This window comes from Acipenser ruthenus, chromosome 12 (assembly GCF_902713425.1).
Source record: "Acipenser ruthenus chromosome 12, fAciRut3.2 maternal haplotype, whole genome shotgun sequence".
NCBI classification, from domain to species: domain Eukaryota; kingdom Metazoa; phylum Chordata; class Actinopteri; order Acipenseriformes; family Acipenseridae; genus Acipenser; species Acipenser ruthenus.
Window position 1 is genome coordinate 34,736,373 of NC_081200.1, and position 21,371 is coordinate 34,757,743.

Consider the following 21,371-nt stretch of genomic DNA (forward strand, 5'->3'; position numbering starts at 1 on the left):
AATAATAATAAACAAACAACTTTATCCTGCTTTTCAGTATTTCAATTCTAATTAAAAACATGTATTTCATACAGAGGAATTGTGCCTTAATGTGTTTAAAACAAAAATATAGAGAAAATATAATCAAAGATAGACAGATAGAGATTGCTGTCTGGTAGAGATATCAGCTTAAAATGATAGATGGGATCAATAGATGAACTGACAGATAGATTAGATAGATAAATAGAAGATAAATAATGAATTAGCTTTGAAAGATATAGATTGGTTAAAGAACACAGATAAAATAGATGGCTACACTTTACAGCAATGTCAGCAATGAAAATGTTCTGTTTGCTCGAAACAACATGATTTCCTTTTTAAAGCATATGGTTTTGTTATGTTGTACTTTTTAAAAGTTGAATGCTGCTTAAAATATAATATGCTGCATTTGGTGGCCATTTTATCCTGTATTTTAATACTTTTTGTAAGAATAAAATATGGCTTCTGTAATTTTAATAAATTAAAGCTTTAATGAGGTAGTCTGTCTCTGAACGCAGTAAAAGGAGGTCATTTGTTATTTTGGAAAAGTGCACCAAAGAGAAAAGGACTGCTTGGAAGATATCAGAGCGCAGAAACCCCAGGACCTGTTAGCAAGCAGTTCATTTACAAATCTCAGCTCTGCAGCTTTGGAGGAAGCGGTCTTTCAACACATCTACATTAGACAGACTCTCTGGAGAAATACAGCACAGAGTTTGGTCAGTTCTATTTGGATACTTAAAGATACAGTGTGGTATTAATTTACTGAACTCCCAGTCCTACTTACTCAAAAGACACACAAAAGAAACAAGGCAGGGCTCTGCACTAACTCCTCCCTGTCTGCTCTGACTGGCAAAAGAGCAGAATTAAATAAGTACATTTGAACTGTCTAACAATCTATCTATCAATCTGTTTAATTTTCCCTTTACATTGACCACCACCTGGCTTCAGGACTGTACTGGATTCTACAATTCATCCCAATAACCAAGGCTTTCAACCAATCCCTATCCAATCCATGAACCCAATCCAGCAAATCCAGACAGGAAGCATTAATTCATGATCTGCACGGCAGCACAACAACAGTGTTTTTAACACATTCAAGGAAACTGAAGCTGAACATCGGCCTGACACTGCTCTGGAAATGTACTGAAGCTGAACATCGGACTTACACTGCATTGGAAATGTGAAACACCTAGCAGCGGCACCCGCTGCATTACAGGCCTGTGCTTTTAGACCAGACCATTTGAGGTAATGTTAATTCATTTTCGATAGGTTCCAAAACAACAGCAGGCAAATGAAAGCCGAAGGATCCGTGGAAAGAAGTACAAAACTAGGGAGAGATTCAAGAATTGTCAAACTGAGGATCGTCCTGCACAAGATAGTATTACATGTGTATATATGAGTCGAAGTCGCCTATACACAACGTCGCCCATGGGGGGGGGGGGGGGGGGTCATCCGGGAATTTTGTCCCAGGCCCAGGCATTACGAGCCCGAAAATCCCTATGAGAGGCACTGCCTATACATTATAAGTACAAATAGGAATTTTACAAATAGGCAATATATTGTATTGCGGTTACAGAGAAAGACAGTGAGAGAGAGGAGATAGACCCAGGGATAGGGATAGCGAGAGAGAGCGAGAGAGAGAGAGAGAGAGAGAGAGAGAGAGAGAGAGAGAGAGAGACTCTATAGGACAAGCCTTTTAACATCTGGTTAAGCATTGCCAAACACCCAGCAGCAACCTAATTATTAGAACACTCTTACTTAACTTAACCCCATCACCAGACCGTGAAGACTGGGGGGGGGGTCTTGTGGGATCAACATCTTTTAACTGTGAGGAGGCTGTTTAGGTTTTTAACTCCTTGTGCGGTTACCTTCCGTGCCAGGTTCCTTACCGATTAATGATGGAATGTATTGATTATGGGGGATTGCAAAGGGGCAGTGTAGTGCATCAGAAACAGGCTGCAGGAGGAGTATTAGATCATTCTAAAAGGGTAAGAGCCCTGAGTCAAAGTCACACTTTTATAGGTTACTGTTATTTTCTGGGGGGGGGGGGCATTTTTACATTTACAATTTTGTTCGCTACTAAATGATGTGGATTGGCTGGGTCCCTGGCAGGTCCCTGGCCCTACAGGGAATAATCTGCCAGGCTCCCAGTTCCCCATAAATCAGATGGAATTTTTGAAGACAGCCCGAAACGGCTCGCAGGTTGGTCACAGCAGGAAGGAAGCCCTCGTGTCCACGTTTTGTTGTTTTAAGGATTTTTTTTTTTATTTCAGCTGCACAGGAAGGAAGCTGGGGTCTGCGTTTCAGCTCAAAGACCGCTGATTACTCATCCTCTCCTTTTCATTTCATTTATCTCTTCTTTTATCTGCTCTCCTCTCCCTGACACCATGCCTCCTGAATTGTTTTATTATTTTTATTTTACTCAATTCCATCCCCACTCTGCATTCAAACTAAAAACAATAAGAGATCATGTTCGTATGTCCAAAAATATCTGACCCTTGTTATTGACCTGTCTGCTCCAGAAAAACTCACTTTTCATTTCCCATGACATTTGGCAGGGAAATGCCATCCACCCACCAACACACACAGAAACATTGTGAGAGTCTGACACAGTGTAACTGTTAATAGGAGAACCTCAGGCTCTCTTTCTCTCTCTCTCTGTGGGTTATATAATATATGTATAAATCAACATGTATTAACGTATATGTTTTGCAGTAATAAACAAAAGAAATACAGTAGAAAAAATGTACAGGGCATTGAAATAAGTCCTAATCTCAATATAACCATGCAAACAAGGCAGAGATATTCTGAAACGGTCTCTAATCACTTTGTAGGTGTTTTCATTGTTTCCAATGAAAGGTCTTGAAGGTCTCAGTATGAGTGGAATCCAAGGTCCCCCAAACACTGCATCAAACAGCCTTTGGAAAACACATTACCAAACCCTATGTATCTCAAGCCTGTAGACAGGGGTCACTTTCAGAGGATGAAACCTGGTTATCTGGGTAGCTTTGTCGCTGTGTTTTACCTTAAACAGCTTTCCAGCTTTGTATTTGCTGTTCTGGTTATTTGCATTGTTACGCTACACGGTAGACAGTATTTCTAGATGGACATCTCAAGGTCATCTCAAGGTAATTTAATGACTGCAAACATCAGCATTAAAAATACAAAACTTCAACCCATTTTATAAAAAGAAATTATATAGTTATTCCAAAATTACACATCACCCACCTCAGCAAATACTATTTTAACAGATGGTATCTGAGAAAAAACAGCAAATAAATATACAGATACAATACCAGTAAGTTTGTCAGTGAATTCATTTTTTTTCATACCTCTAAGAAAGGACACAGTGTTCCTCTCATGACTGTCTCCAGTCAGGTAGTCACTCAAGGGGAACCAAATTTAAGTCCCTTATATAAAAGTGCTGGGAGTTCAATTGCATTAGGGCCCATGGTGGGCCTGGGGCTTAATCTAATTAGAAAAAAAAAAAAACCTCAAGCCTTTAAAATCTGGTTTTCCCAGCGGATCCAGGTTTTCCACTTGTACAATTACACTGGAATGTGAAGCAGGAATTCGGGGAAACTTCTCTATTCCCCACTCCTAATCCCAGGACAAGTGTAACAGTAAAAGATAGACCTGAGCTAGCAGAACAGCTCCTTTAGCTCAGCGGCAGGGCGCTCTTTCAAGAGTCATGAGCCGCACTGCTGGCACCACAAACTGCTGGGCCCAAACTCAGCAGACTAATCAGATTTCTAATCACGATTTCCCAGGGAAGGTAATGCTATTATTCAGCATTTTGCTTTAAAAATCTAGCAGCGAAATTGCTTGTTTTATTGCTTTAACCTCCTTCCCCTCTTTCTTCTCCGCAGCGGTGGTAAAGAGATGCCCGTTAGGTGGACTGTTGAAACTCATTTCATCCACACTGGTGTATACTGTCAAAACGTTCAGCAGTACTGTTCACATTATGTAAAAAAGTAAATAGTGATGTGTATTTTTATACAGAGTTATAAATGCATGGAATAGCCTCCTATTAAATTAGATCCCATTAGTAGGGGTAAATGTTGTGCTGACAAGGGCAGAGCATTGATGGGCCAAACAGCCTTTTCTCGTCCACAAACTTTTCTTATGTTCTTATGTTCTTGTGTGAGTTCTACCTAGGATTTTCAAGGCTAAACATGTTAAAAAATAACTAAGCTTACTTACTTTATAAGCTTGAGGTCAAACAGACAATATCAAAAATATGAAAAATTGAAGCCATAAGTGCAAGAACATGTCATCGTAAAGTAAGTGGCTAAAATGGTAAGAATAGAACGGAAGTTTCATTTGTAAAATTAGGCAAACCCTTTCCAGCAGAGTTCATGGTACCACATGAGAGAAAGAACCTCCTTTTCAGACACACAGATTTTTCTCTATTAAAAAAACCTGGGACTTACACTGATGGCTTCAGTTGTGTTCGCTTGCATATGAAAATAAATAAGGGTGGTAAGTGGAACGGAAATACAATGAAGTTCTGGTGCAGATAGGCACGGTTTTCTTTTGTTTTTTCACAAAAGCATTTCAAACAATACAGAGGTGTACCCACATGCAATAAATGAAAGATGGAAGATACACACAAAAATAAACAAAGATAATAAACGGTACTCACAGCGCTCGTGACGGTCCTCAGGGCTGGAGGAGGTATCACGGTCGGACAGGAGGCCCGAGACCACAAACAGCTTCTTCCCAGCATCCTCAGCGGCCTTGAGGGACCCGGGGGAGCTGGAAGAGATCTGAGCGCCCCCGTAGTCATACTCCTTGCCGTCAGAGTCGGAGTAGCGCAGGTGGGGAGAAGCGTCGGCCTCCAGGCAGCCTTTGAGGCGTTTGGCGGGGGTGAAAGCAGACTGATAGCCGCTGCCATCGCGGTCGTCTGGCACGGAGGCGAAGGGCCGAAAGGCGCCCACACCGCTGTGGTTAAGCATGCTGATGGGGGAGCAGTCCAGGTTCGGGGGCGCAAACTGATGGTGGAGGTGGAGAAGGGAGGGAGGGAAGTCTCGGCTGGGGAAGCCCCCTGGCACGGCTCCTTGTCGGTGATACATGGAGGCGAAGGTGTAGGAGCCGTTGGTGAAGGGAATGTGGACCTCCTTGTCCATGGAGACTGGGACACCGAAGGGGCGTGGTTGCTGGCAGGGGATGGAAGCGTCGCGGCTGGCTTCAGCAGTAGAGGCCAGCACCATCAGTGCAGGCGAGGCCAGGGGGTTGGGGAGATAGGAGGAGCTCTCCATCTTGAAGGCGGCCCTGTGCAAGTCCATCTGGAGTCTTCTCGGCTTCCTCACGGGAGAAATTGGGCCCAGTGAGAGGGCTGGTTGGTGGCAGTGGGGAAAGGGGGTCAGGGGAGAAGTGGTCAGCGATTCGGGTTGTTTAGACAAAGAGGGCTGTCACTATGAGGTCTTTCTTGCGAGGTCACCACCTGGAAAGAACAAGAACAAATCTAGGTAAATCTAGGTATCTAGTTTCTTTTTTTTAAAGATATATTTAAAATAAGATTAACACTAACAGCACTCTTGGCTCCTAGTTCCCAGATGTAACAAACCATAAGTGCACCAACTGCAGATAAGATCCCAATGTAATTCTCAGGTGGATCCTGTATCTGTTGTTCCATCTAACAAATCTCTTTCCACATGTGCTGATTTCATTAACTTAATGGGATTCCCGTAAGGATCTGATAAAGATTTAATATCTGATCATCATCTACATAGGACATTTTATATGATTAAGAGAACTGAATGCATTAACTCCTTCCCTACCAACTTCCCAGGTACCAGATGCTTACAGAAGTATCTCATGGGATCATATTACTGTAACGTCCTAACTACTTAGTAAAGTAAAAAAATACATATAAATGTATAATTTCTAGAAACTTCTCGAAAACAAAGAATTTTAGGAAAAATCTTTTGTAGAAATAATTTATTTCAACTCTTTTTTTAACAAAACTCCAAAAATGATTCAAAAGTATTCATAACCTTTGATGCTGTGATAGTATTGTCTACAAGGTGCTAGAAATTTCCATATGATAATGCAGATAATTCTAGAAAAGTCTAGAAAATGCTGGATTTTAGGTGAACTTTCTTAGAGAGTATAAAAGGGTTAGGCATAGGATGATTGCTGTCATTACCAATAAGTCAATATGGGAAAAAGTAAAGAGCTATCTGAAGATCTTAGGCAGAAAATGATTTATTGTCTCAAAGCTGGAGAAGGATAGAAGAAGATTTCCAAGCATTTGAGTATCCCAATTTCAACTATTGGTTCTATTATCAAGAAGTATATGACTCAAGGTACTGTCACAACACTACCTTGGTCTGGAAGAAAGAAGGTTATTTCATCAAGAACAAGTAGAAGAATTGTGAGGAAGGTTAATACCAATTGAAGATTGACTGCCAAAGATATTCAAAGTGAATTGGCTGCAAGTGGGACTGGGGTTTCCATTTCAACCATAGGTCGAGTATTGCATGGTGAAGGTCTCAATGGTCACAGGCCAAGGAAAAAGCCACTTAGGAAAAAATCACAAGGACAATCACTTAAAGTTTGCAAAATGGCATTTGAATGATGAATATGAGTTCTGGTCAAAGGTTTTGTGGAGTGATGAAACAAAAAAATCGGTCACGCTGATAGTCGTTATGTCTGGTGAGGCGTACAAAGAAAAGAACACCATACCTACTGTCAAGCATGGAGGTGGTAATATCCTTCTATGAGGCTGTTTTTACCTCTAATGGCACAGGACATTTAGTTCCAATACATGGTAAAATGGATTCCATAGCATACCAAAATATATTGGCTAATAATCTGAAACCCTTCGCTACAAAACTTGGTTTAAAGTGCAACTTGACGTTCCAACATATCAAAATCTACTGCAGAATGGTTAAAGAAGAATAAAATAAAGGTTCTGGAATGGCCTAGTCAAAGTCTCGATCTAAATCCGATTGAGAATCTTTGGTATGAGTTGTGCACAAGAGAAGTCCTTTTACTGAACTGGAACAATTTTGCGTTGAAGAATGGTCAAAAATCACTAAGGAATCATGCCAAAAGCTCATTGACAAATATCCTAATCATTTAAAAGAGGTTATTATTGCTAAAGGTGCCACAACTAGCTATTAATTTCATTTTCCTTGTCAAGATATGAATACTTTTAAATTAGCATTTTTGGAATTTTGCAAAAAAAAAAAAAAATGCTGAAATAAATAATTGTAGAGAACGATTTCTTGTAACTTTTTTTCCTCATCCACAAAAGCAAAACTTTTGCTACAAAATTTTTTTCCTATAATTATTTGTTTGATACTTTTCTAGAAATTATACGTTTCAATAGGAGCATGTAAACTATACTATACTACAACTGTATATATAAATGTATGTACTATAATTAAGGCAGTACAGTGGGTGCCTCAGTCCCTGAAAAGGGTTCTGCAGTTTATTCTAATACACAGGCTAATGTGATAGGGGGTGGGTGTCTCCACAGCTGATGAGCTGTCAACAGCACACAAGTGGAAGAAGAACACAAACATTATAGAGGACCAAAACTTTCACCTTTCTATCAACACACTTGTATTTTGGGAGCTGTGCTGTGGAGAAGATTGCTTTTATCTGAGATGCACACTGTCAACGTACTTTTTTTTTTTAATACTTTTTTTCCCGTGGTGGGAGGAATGACCAATACTTGGACAGCAGTGTGGAGTAGTGGTTAGGGCTCTGGACTCTTGACCGGAGGGTTGTGGGTTCAATCCCCAGTGGGAGACACTGCTGCTGTACCCTTGAGCAAGGTACTTTACCTAGATTGCTCCAGTAAAAACCCAGCTGTATAAATGGGTAATTGTATGTAAAAATAATGTGATATGTGAAATAATGTATAATGTGATATCTTGTAACAATTGTAAGTCGCCCTGGATAAGGGCGTCTGCTAAGAAATAAATAAATAAAATACTGTATTATATCATTATCATTATATCATTATATTGTCTATGTTTAGATTAAGCATGCAAACTCACAAAAGCATGTACAACGTGTGCACGAAATTGCCTAGAGTATGTTGTTTGCCTTACTTTACACATAGCTTAACTGAGAGCTGAAAACTGTATATAAAAGCTAAAAGTAATATGTTTATTACAGTTAGAAAGGTGAACGCTTGGGATCCTCGAGACCATGATACTGTAGCATACTGAAACACTGTCACATTAGCCTTCCTCACAAACAACAAGCAAGCTGCTTCAATGGAAAATATTTCCCTTTAGAAACTGTGCAAAAAGCAATTTCATTAATCATTGTATAAAGAGTAACACACTCATCTTTTCCCTTTTTCATAAGCCACAAAAGGACTGTCACCGCCCTCACAAGAGCTTATGTAATGTCATTTTGATTGATAACACACATTGGCTGTGATCTGCTTGTTTTCTTAATGTTAAAAATTCAATAACATTTTGATTTAAAAATATATATATATACGTAGCCTCTCCGCAGTTGGCTCGTTTGCCCTTTAAAACATAGACCCAGACACAAGAATTGCACGGTGAAGCATTTCGTGCACTTTTATTTTTACAACACAAAAATAAACAAAACCAAAGCCTAGCTCAAACGTAGAGCCTAACTGCACTTGAAACAGTCCCTAACTATCAGACTTATACAAACACTTTTCATATACAACTTTACACAATAACTTTCTTCATAACACAGCACTTCTCTTTATAAGTCTGCTCCCTGGTGATCTCTCTTTTTTAATGGAGCTGGAAGCTACCTTTTATAGTATGTGGCTGTTCCCAATTGACACCAATTATCTAGTTTGGGAACAGCCATATTCTCACATGTTTTTGGCAGGGACAGGAATTAACCCCGTCGCTGCCAACCACCACCAAAACACAAACACCTAGCTCGTGCTCTATCACTGTATATATATATATATATATATATATATATATATATATATGTATATATATATATGTATATATATATATGTATATATATATATATATATATATATATATATATATGTATATATATATATATGTATATATATATTCTGTATATATTTGTTTTCTCTTGTGAAACAGAAAAATAAAATAACTAAGACAGGTGATGCTGCAAGACAAGGCAATACAGTAATAAGTGCCCAGATATTTCAATTTTATTATCATTACCATCAACACAGCAAGTCAGTGTGAAACTGACAATCCAATAAAATGACACACGATATCCCCTTATGGTTGCTGAAAACCTTAAGTACGCTGAGTGTTCTACAGATGTGGTAATCATTTCTTCCCCCTTCAAAGGCTATGCCCAGCTCTGTATCAACAAGCACAAATCTTTTGCACTATAGAGATAGAAAATAGCTGCGCGTCTGCCTGGTAGGAGACTTGATGAGCACTGACAGGCATGTTGTTTTGTTTTATGTCACATCCCCAAGCCAGCTGAGGTTTGTTTGACATTATAATATGAAAGACAATCGCTTCTCGTCAAACCGTTTGTCTAATTTTATAACTATTTTTATTACGTTTTTCCTGAATTCCGAAGATAAATGCTACATTTCATCTGCAGATACTAGACATCTGCTAACATAACATATAGTGAAAGGGAACCAATGTCTTTGAAACCATATTCAACGCATCTTTCTTAGGAATCATGGAGGGATGAATAATAAACATTTGTTGACAGCCTGCCATTATTTTGTATCAGATTTCTTAGCACATTGTCAAGAAATATTAGTCACCCAAAGTTGATAAAATGTATTGCTATTATTCACGCTAGATATTTTGGTAAGTCTCAAAGATCTAAGTGTTCATCCGCACATTAAAAAATTATCTATGTAAAAATACTTGATTGCATTTTTAATTGCTGTACTTTGGAAATAAATCCTACAGTGGAGTATAAAAGCTTTGAAAATAGGACAGTTAAAAGTTTGTGGAAATGTTACATTAAAATAAAACAAAACAGCTGTCAGTGGGCATTTTTATTTGTCAGGGCAGAAATAATGTGCAACCAAAATGTAAGAGCAGTGTAACATGTCAGTGTGTACAAAATGTGTCAAGCCCAGAGCTCCTGTACCTTTTATTGCCTGTCTGTAAATGTACTCATTGTTGACAACCACGAAGGAGGGGTTAAGTGCCCCCTTACATTTTATCAGAGGAACAGGCCAGACAGTGTTATTTGATCCCCCCTAAACACACACGCAGACATTTCGACAAACACAGTCTTAAAGCCAAGACAAGTGCTTCCCTTTTAGCTTTTAGCCCACAAACGACACTTGCTTTGGGCCTGCTTTTTTTGTGAATTTATCACTAAATAATAATAACAATAAATATATGTGCCAGGCTGACTGACTACTTAATGTACATGTGCACTGCTTTTTGGCTGTTTCCAATTCAGCGGTCAATATGCACTTTACTTCCAATTATAAAGGCTGCCGTAATAGCCCCCTTAGAAAATGATAGCCTGTCCCTTTTATTAAAAACAACTTGACCCCACAGTGAATTCCTTCACACACAGACAAAAAAAAGTAAGTTGCACGGTTTTTAAAGCATTCAGTTGTTACCGCCTTAACCCCTGGTGCTTCTAAAATCCTGTGACTGTTTCCAATTCTAAAGTCGTGTAACTAATGCACACTGTCATTACCTGTAAAACGTGATGCAGTTCATGCACAAGGCTTTGCTGATTGATGTCATTTTATTGTTGCTGCTTTTTTAGAAACCAAAACAATGTATGTGCCCATTGTTACCACATCAAACACAAAATTCACAGCTGCTTGCCTTAGGGGCAGACCTAGGAATAGCTAATACACCTAGAAATACAGTAAGCATGCATTGCAAGTACAGCCATGGTACACATACAGTACAAGACTACAATTTCAAGACTACAACGTTCAGATTTCCTGGGGAATTCATTTCAGATGCTCCTCGATGAATGAAATCTACTACCAAATGTACAATCTAGTATTATTTTGCAGCCGCCATGAAAAAGCCAAATATGCACAGTTGGGGTTTTGTGATTCATTGGCAGGCATTGTAAAATACAGGAAAAAAATCCTGCAAAGACTAAATGAATCAGACTGGACATACATGCCCCATATATGTTGAACACATTTATGATACTGTATATGTTTCATATAAAAACATGTATACAGAAAAGAGGACTGCTTCTTTTAAGTTCAATATATTACTGTATATAACATATTTAGTTTTTCCACACTCATTTTACATTATTTTGACAACATTAACCAGATGTTAATAAAGGTGGCAGTGAAAATGTTCAGTTTAATCCTGTATCTGTAATTTAAACATTTATGTTACAGAAAAAAAAATGTAAAAATGTAATAAAAAAAAAATCCACATATTTTTTGTTAACAAATATATACTTTAAAATTCTACCCTTTTAAACTGTAACACATCCGAGGTTGCAGCTTTGTTTCTTTACATTTTGTCCCATCTTTGTACCAAAGTACGCTACCGTACTGTAACATGGTTAATCCTGGCATGAATGAAGTGTATATTAAGATCTGTAAAAGTCGTGTTTTAATCTGTATTACAGTAGAACCAAATGGCTTTCCCCATTACTCTTTGAAATCTGTCTGGCTAACAAAAGGCAGTGTCCAAACTATCTTTGCTACTGGCACGAAGTCATCAGAGCCCATCTCCCACTTCACTTTACTGCAGACAATGTGCCTTGGAAGATCATTTTCCGAGAAAAAAGGCAAAGTGAAATTCCACCCTTTATTTCTACAGGCTTCTAGCCTGCATTCCCCAGCGTTGGGAAAGCGGTTTCCCTAGATTGCAAATCACACTGGCAAGGAGGCTCTTCTGGCTAACCACTGGGTCTTTAATAACAGATAATAAGCACAATAAGACAGGCAGGCTGCCCTTCAGCTGTTCACAACAACTTGTTGGCCTGCTAGACTTATAAAACACCACAGACCACTTCAGCTTCCGAGGCTGTCTGCTAATTATGGTAAAACACCCTTCACATATTCTGCCACTGCCGCTGCCTCTTGGAGTGATTCCCCCTACTGTCACATTCGGAGAACACAAGTTCGCTTGCTTGCAGAGTTTTAAAAAAGATTTAAAAGAAATCCTGTCTTTTCCTCCCACTGTTTGCACATGGAAATGAGGAAGTGTGCACTGTTTTACTTGTTTAGTTTGAAGCAGTACAACAGTAATTGATCCAGGGATTGGAAGAAAAGCAAGGAAAGCCAAGTTGTGTTGTATTTATTTACTGGTAATGTGTGCTGCTAAGAATACATCCTTGTAAATAAGCTATATTATATTATATTATATTATATTATATTATATTATATTATATTATATTATATTATACACCTAAGTAGAAGTGAAAGACATACACTTATATTCACACACACTGAAATTCTACATATTTAATTATGTTTGCTTTCAATTCTTCTTTTTTTCAGGTAACTTCATGTAATATTTTATTTTGTATCTTTCCTTGGCAGTAAATCTATATTTGCATGTTACATTGTCGCTTTCTGTTTCCCTGAAAAGGGCACCCTTTTCATACTGAGCTATCAATAACCTGATAGATTACCAGGAGGCATTATAGCTGGCTGATAGATAAGGGCATGGCTACTTGTATCAATCGCTCCGTCTATGCTGTCCCTACTCGCGGCTAATCAGGAAAAAATATGAAAATATAATGAATACATCCCGAGATGTTCCTGTTTATCACATGAGCTTCCTATTATTTAAAAATCTACCAAAATGTTTCTACCCAGCCCGTTCCAAATGTTTTGCCAATTCAAAGTAAAACATATTTTTTTAAATGATCTCTTTTTACATTAATGAAATTGTATATTTCTTATTATTGTATACTGCTGCAGCTTGCCAAGATGATATCCAAACGCATACCAAATAATTGATTATTCTTTACTAGTAAGTGTATTAGTTAATTCATATTTAATTTATATAAATTGATATATACATTAACTTATAAATACACTGTCATAGTGGAAAATGCTATTGTGAAAAAAATATATTTTTATATTCTATTAACAAAAGTGCATTTTAGCTTGCTACTGGAGCTGGTTTCATTTCTTAATATATGTTAATCAACCTGTATAAATTATATTAATTTATTAAATCTTTCTATAAGAAGGGCCTCACTTCAAAAACTTAAATTAATCTTTCTCCCAGGTGCATATTGTCAGCACTCACATTACAAAAGTCAGAAAAAATCTGTTTAACAATAAATAGCATTGAGCAGCACCCAAATCATAGGAGAATACAGCCTGTGCACCAGTTAGAGACAAATCATCATTTAAAAATAAACTTCTACATGGTCTACAATTATTCAGGAATACATTCAAAATGTAATTTCCAAAATTGAAGAATCTCAATCCTGCATCTATTTATATTTAGCATAGTGTAATACAATATAATATAGTGATAATAAAAATAATAATTAAAAGCTAAAGATTTCAAAAAGCAATCGAGGATGTGTTTTATCCCTCGTCCGATTCCTAACAGCAATCCGTATTTTGAACAGGGAGAAAGCTGGTGGATCCAAGCCTGTTATCTTCCCCATCTCCATTGAAAACAAGATATTGCATATTTACGGACAGCTTCTTATTGCTTATCACTAAACACAAAGAAATGAATAAATCGGCAACACTTTCAAATAAGCATCATAAGAATAATTCAATTGTAATATATATATATATATATATATATATATATATATATATATATATATATATATACTTTAAAGTACAACAAAAACATGGTAAGTTATAATATTTCTGCAAGCGTACACAATCACAGTAAAATACACACGATCCTCCTCAACCCATTGTATGGTAAAATGACATAGACCGAGGTTCAAACTGTCTCATTTCAATTGCATGCATTTAATAAAATGTGTTCATTCTGTTTTTACTTTTTTATTTTGAAATTATTTCAACAGATGGTAAAATCACGTAAAGAGTCAATATCCCTGACCCTAACCCGTGAAACACATACAGTCAAAATGCAACAAAGCTTTTACAGTTTAAAAAGCAATCACAACTGCACAAAGAAGTCATGCAGGTTGATCTTAAACATTATGCTACACGAAGGGACTGGCTTTAATGCGGTCTCCCAAAATTTGCTTTTGACAAGGTGCTTGAACAAAAAAAAAAAAATCAAGATAATTTGCCTGACTGATTTCTGCTCTGGGTAAAGCAGATGCCCTCACATCCCTTTCCTTCCAGTGTGGAACTGCTATTTGCATCTGCCGGAGCAAGATAGGTTTTCAAGCAGTTGAAACACTAGCATGGTTATAGGCGATACAAAGCTGACTGCCGCAATCGCATTGATCAAGGATAACACTAATGTACAAAATGATTTTTTTCCCCCAGCTGTAACTGCTGTCATATTACTTTTCTCTAATCTGAATTCCTCCGCCTCATACCAGCGAAGTTGCGTTTCTTTTAATTACCTTTGCTTTCCACCATCTGCATGACAAATCTGATTTAAGTGAAGTGTTCATTAGCAGGTCACAATATTAGGACACCAGCGTTAACGAGTGTTGTTTTTCAAAGTTCTCTTTAGATGCACCATTAGTTGCAGTTTTTTTTTATATATAGATCAAGGGCCATCAAGCCTTAGTAATTATGAAAATCTATACTTCATATACTCTCAATGTCAAACTATCACCTAGGGTTATGTACCGGATCCTAAACAAGGTAAGCCACTCCACCCTAACTAAAATATATATTTTATAGCTGCCTATTATTCCTCAGTTCTGAGGTGGGTTTTTCCCACCACCTCCCTTTCTGATAAATTCCCAAATTGTTCTCCAAAAAGGAGTGAGTGTTTCATTCCGCCTGCTCGCTTTCTGATTTTTAATTCCACACCGTGCACAAATCCAGATTAAAATAACTCTGGCTATTGATCCAGGCACTGGAATTGACATTAATTTTAGTTCACTTCTCACTTTGCAAAGAGATCAATAGGAAGCAATAACAGCTGACATCGCTGCTGAAAGGGATAGAAAAGAAGGATTCAGGATGAAAATCGAAACACCGCCAAATAAATCATCTGTTACTTTTCTCTTCCCTATTTTCTTTCTTTCTATCTATCTCTCCAAGCCACATCAGGCAACTTGAAACCAAATTGTTAGTGTCTGTTATTGCACTAAATATACAGATGGGGAATCAATCCTGGAAAAATACATTGTAGTTAAGAAATCGTGCGATAAAGCAAATAGATAATGGAGACAATGATAAATGCCCAAAGGAGGAAAGATGGACACAACAGCTGGACATAAACCACAAATTCTACTTGCAAATAAAACAGATATCTTCCCTGATTTCAAGAATCAGGAACTGAAATATTCCTGTCTCCCACCCTTGGGTTATCTGTAAAGCAAACTCAATCTGTATCAAATCTTTTCTAATTGGCTCATGATTCTATAATGCTCCTTGTAGCCCCTTTTCATATTTCAAAGTTTATCCCATATGTCAGTATATTAATCCATGAATCACAATAATAATTCACAATTAACAGATTTGTTTCAATGTGACCACAGTCTTTGCAGACAATAATTCAATTTTCCATTTGCCGGAGATGAAATATACTATACCACTACAAAAAGAAATGAATTAAATAAAGTTATTTTAAATTCATTTGTTTTACAAATGTCTTTCATCTTGTCTTTTTTTTAAGGAAATAAATATAACCATAAAAAAGTGAGTTATTTTTTTTACTATCTTAGCATCAGCATCTTAAAAATCTACTGTGCTGGTGCAGAAAAAGCTGTGCAGGTAATAGCACACTCCCCTGATTCTTAATAAAATATACCTCATGCTCTGCAAAATGTTCCATAATCAAAATGCTAAAATGCATATATTTTAAATTATGTTATATATGTATTTTAAGCTTTCTTTCTAAATGTTTATGAATGTACTAATTGTAGTAGTAGTAATAATAATAATAATAATAATAATAATAATAATAATAATAATAATAATAATAATAATAATACAAAACAAATAAAAGGTGCGTGTTAGAATACTGTAATTGATTAATTATATATATATATATATATATATATATATATATATATATATATATATATATATATATATATACACTACACATCTGACCTATTTAACTGATTAAAACGGAACCCAACATGGCAACATTTTGCGTAATTATGCCACTGTAACATTTTATAGCATGAAAAAAATAAAAATAAATAATAATTATGGCAGAAAAGCACTGCAATTAAACAAGTCTTCAATTAAATAAATGTTTAAAAAATGTGATGTACAAGTTGTATTCTCTCCGTTTTTTTATATAGGCAATGCATTCCAATATATTTACGCAATGTAGTGTTATAGGATGAAGATTATAACGCATACAATAAAATTGTAGTTTACAGATTTAAAAAAGGGGGGGAAGTTAATGTCATTCTATAACAAAAATAACATACATTAAAAAAAACTATGCCCTTCAACTAGACCCCGTTTAATGTGAGTAGCCTATACAAATAAAAACTGACGTGTTTTACAATAATTTCAAATTAAACTCCGTCCAGGAATCAGAGGATAAAGTTGCATAGAGGCTACGGCAGTGAACTTTGACAAACCCGTGTTATAATTAAGTCAAATGTACAGGAAACACGGAAAGGTGGGATATTATTGTCATATTGGCCCATACAGTTAACTGTGGACTTGATATAAATGCCTCTCATAAAAAGGGGCAATTAGCTAAGTATGTGATAAACGATAAATAGTTTGAAAAATGTAATAATCGTTATTGTTTAATTACCTAATGACATCACTTTTGTACAAGAGATGTTTTGTTTTTTTGTGGCTTTTTATGCTACACGGTAAATCTCTTAAGACTTTGCACGCCACGTCATTTTGTTTTAATGGTATTTTAACTTTTCTGTGTTTAGCGGAAGCATTCCACATATTAAATAAATGCTCGTTTGAAGCAGGATGCTATATTGCAAGAGAACCCGGTAAACAGGTGTTTCCCTTTACATGAAGAAAGTACTTGTGTTCCAGATCCATTGTTCTTATGAAATAATTTTTTTTTTAAAAAACTGACACCTGCTTGAGATAGCTCAAAGACACGCACGTATCTTTTTGTTGCTTTTTGTTGCTTTCAAATTTGAAAAGCTGAGAAATTATATATATATATATATATATATATATATATATATAATTATTTTTATTATTACTATTATTTCCAAAATACTTTTTGACATTAATGAATAGTGTTGTGTTTTTCCCAGACTAGCCTGTATTATTCCTTTAATTAATCATTTTATAATAATTTTCTTTACCATAGTATCGCTTTTTCTATAGGTGGCGAATTACTTACAGCAAACTGTAATGTTAAAACAAAGCGAAAAATACATCGTCAGTGTTTTAAACAAACCTTTCGATAACATGTTTCATAGAATAAATGTGTGTGTGACATATAGTACATGTACATTTTAGCACAGTATTTATCTGTCAAGAGGTTTTGTAGCTCACACCAAAAACACCAAATAATACAATATTTGAAAAGATATTTCCTCAGAAAAATTACATATTAGAACATATCATTATACAAATTATTATGATATCAACAATGTTATGTTTTACAGTTAGAAAAACAAAATAAAAAATGTATACAGTTTGGAATAAAAAAAATAATAATAAAAAAAAAACCAGTAGAGGGTAGGCTATATAGTTTAGAAAAGTACTGTCAAAGAAACTAAGTACTGGAGCAAGCAAAGCAAGGTGTAAACAATGTGCAAGGGATCAGTGACAAAACAGCTAGTAAAATGATAAATAGAAGGAACAATTAAAATAAATTAAAATCCCTTCTGAAACAGTTTTGGTAAAAAAATAAATTAAAAAAAAGATTTGCAATGTAGAAAAATGGCAAAAAGTAGCTTCACATCATCAAATCCATGGCAACTGAAATGTACACACGCTCTCCGTAAAGTTGTAAATAAAAAGTTAAAAAAATGCGTAGACATACATATAACCAAAAGCTTCAGTACTTACGGGATATACATCATAGTGATACTCAGCACAGGACGCAAAAGTGCGTTTCACGATTTTAAAAAGCAAGCAAAACACCACCTTAATATTGAAACAACAATGCTGACACGGTAAATAAATAAATAAATAGAAACTGTGTTGTCAAAACTAAAACAAAATGCAAGGAGAGATAGAAACCGTAGTTTTCGTTAACATTTAACAAAGTACAGGGAAGAAACACTTTGAATGAAAGTTAGCCGATAAAAAAAAAAAAAAAAAAAAAAAAAAAAACATTCCCTTGCCTGAAGAGTAGATCAAGAACAACCCCTCTTAAGGCTTTCGGAGTACTTACAGTGTTTAAAACAATCCCTTTGGAGATTCAAGACGCCTTTTTTATTGCATCACAACAGACACTTTTCAACTGAAGATGGACTGGGTGCCGGCGGCAGTGAAGGAGCGTGGAGAGTACTGTTGTATAGGAGCACTTGGCTGGAAGAAGCAGGTTGCCGTGGAGGAGGTTGTCCTCTGCTTGTGTTTGGAGGATGGTGTCGGTTGCATGTACAGATGAGAAGGAATTTGTGTTGAGAAGCAAAAGGAGATCGTATCGGGGGTTGAAGTGCTGTCTACCAGTATAGAAGGTGCAGTGCTGCCTCTCAGCGCCAGGTCTGCTCACTGACTGACATTCTTACTCCACTCTCTCTCTCTCTCTCTCTCTCTCTCTCTCTCTCTCTCTCTCTCTCTCTCTCTCTCTCTCTCTCTCTCTCTCTCTCTCTCTCGGGAATCTCAGTGTCGCTTTGTGAACATTGAAAATATTATCTTCTCACTGCACAGGAGTGGAGAACAAAACGCTAAACTACCCCTTTTTTAAGAAATGAACAACAACATTATCTGGGTTTGCAGTCCTTAGCTTTAACCCCAGTTCACTCAAAAATCCCATTCTGTTAAATATTCATTTTGCATCCGGGAAAGCTCCTGCCTTATAATCGATCATTGGTGTTGGCCCCCACAATTAAATACGCAGTACTGTCATTCTAAAAAAAACTTGTAATGTATTCAATGCCCAGCAGATGGCTGGGAATACAGTATTGTGCTCTTCATCCCATACTGATTTCAACATCTCTTACTCCCTGGGGGATATCAGATACATTACACCCACCTGCTGGATAGTAAGGGCATTGCACCTCTTGGACATGGGAGGTGAAAAGGACTCCAAAACTTTTGATGTAAAAAGTAAAATCCCCAAAATATGTTTTAAAGTTCCTGAGTGAATCAGACAAAGTCTGACAAGCTGCCACCCAACTGAGTCAGTAAGAGCCTATAGTTATTCCACTGTTCTTTATCAAATGTTTGGTTTGGATTGAGCTTTGGCTGATGTGAGCCCCAGAAACAGTGTCCATATCCTCTGTGCTGACCTGTGGTTCGAGTCTGTTTATGAAGATTGCACTGAAATCAATAGCTATTTTCGATCAACACAAAGCCCTGCATTTGAGGGCCAGGGTTAGGGTTAGACTAAGGAACAGTTTGTGACAGTGCATGAGGATTGGCAGCTAAAGCCTCCAAATAGATTGAGTTTGGGTGATTACTACTGTATGTCAGGCATGCAGGGTCAAATATACTAATCTACTAATTCCCAATGTACAAAGTTTACACCATTTTTTTCTGAAAGGAAAACATATCAGTGTTTAAAACTAAAAATGAAAAATATCATACTCAACTTAAAACAATTCAACTATATTTCTTTAAAATCTTTCATTGTTCTAAGTGGTGGACTGGATCACACTGAACTCAGTGCCATCTGTTCACAGCCAACTAACTAAAAACAATAAGCAGTGCAATCAGTATTCATATTGACATCCCCCTTATTGATAATGAATTCAGTTTGTGTGTCAGTTACTTTCATAAAATACATACAGGTCCCATGTTATTTGCCTGTTTTATGTCAACATTCAATCAAACTCCCCAGAGCTACAGTGTTTTAAATGAAACAATATTGAAATGTTAGCATCTGTGTCAGATGTTTGCATGAATAACTCATCAAACCACGGTGACAATGCAGGTCACCAAGTGGCTCTGTATTTTTCAATTGAATGCACTCCCAAGCCAGGACAGGCCATAATTGACCATCAAATGCCTGAATTAAGACAAAATTGGCAGCATCTTTACAGATACTGAAGCATTATAGTGCCTTTGAATAGACAAATGTTCACTAAATTTAAGTCCAAGTTAAGAAACAGGAACCAATTTCACCCAAACCACCCAAAGTGATCTATGTAGCTTTTGCCTCGCTGGGCCATGTTCCACACGACTGGAAACAGTTTGTGTGGAATTGACTCATAAATGGCTTGGATGGCCTTCGGCGGAGGGGGCTGTATGGTAATGAGGGGAACCTCCTTTTTAAATAGAAGCAAATGGGGAGTGCTGTACCCAGAGGGGTACAGCACTCGAATGAGCATGATCGAATGATTCGAATGAGCAAAGATGATTCTGGCATCCCACAATAAACTCCAACTCATGGGCGGTGACGTGATGGGTTGAATTATTTTTATTACTGGGGTTTTATTATTGCTTTTGTTCTCCATGAACGCAGGCACTAACAAGAAACATATACCATGTCATGTCATGAGAGAGCCTAGGGTAGCCAGTTCAGGGGTTAGAGTTTAAAAAGGGACATGATAGCGGGTGCCCGACAAGTCAGAATATCCTGGAAAATCAAGGAGAAATGTGTCCTTGGAAAGTCCCAAAAGACAACGACTTAGCCTGTTGTTAGAGGCGACTAACAGGGGAAAACAGGGCTGCAGAGTTTGTGACAACTAAAATACATAAAATGATAACCCACATACTGTGACACTGCCTCATCCATAATTATTATTATTATTATTATTATTATTATTATTATTATTATTATTATTATTTGTTTATTTAGCAGACGCCTTTATCCAAGGCAACTTACAGAGACTAGGGTGTGTGAACTATGCATCAGCTGCAGAGTCACTTACAACTACGTCTCACCCGAAAGATAATAGTGGTCATGTTGTCAGGTGATGGTAATGCAAATGTTAAAACTATGTAAATGTCAATCCCTAAGTTTCGCTGTGAGTCAATTGACTCTTATATTTACTGAAGTTTACAGTAGACTGATTACAGCTCCAGTAAAACTGTGCTATGTTATATAAACTAACTGAGTCACTAAACAGAAAAGAAAGCCTTTAACAAATACTGTAAATAGGCAAGTCAGCCTCATATATTACCAGTTTGCTGCTTATTATCTTTCATACCCTGATAAGACGCTATGCGGTCGTGAGAATGATCATCTTGTTGCTCGTGTTTGCTGCTCGTTAAGTGGCAACAGTGGTTGCTGTTGTTTTGA

The 21,371-nt window shown here is 36.8% G+C and overlaps 1 protein-coding gene across 7 annotated transcripts in view; it reads right to left on the reverse strand.

Moving 5' to 3' along the window:
* Positions 1 to 18,666, reverse strand: part of LOC117417101 (E3 ubiquitin-protein ligase RNF220-like) — a 140,368-nt gene extending 121,702 nt beyond the window's left edge. For 3 of the 7 annotated variants that reach the window (XM_059034916.1, XM_059034915.1, XM_059034914.1), the window contains exons 1-2: positions 18,357 to 18,665; positions 4,664 to 5,464 (exon numbers count right to left, since the gene is read on the reverse strand). In XM_059034916.1, the coding sequence (XP_058890899.1) occupies positions 4,664 to 5,306 (643 nt within the window). In that variant the 5' untranslated portion in view covers positions 5,307 to 5,464; positions 18,357 to 18,665. Of the gene's footprint in view, positions 1 to 4,663; positions 5,465 to 18,356 lie in introns of all 7 variants that reach the window. The other 4 variants (XM_034028883.3, XM_059034919.1, XM_059034918.1 and 1 more) reach the window with 3 other exon arrangements.
* Positions 18,667 to 21,371: the final 2,705 nt, after the last annotated feature.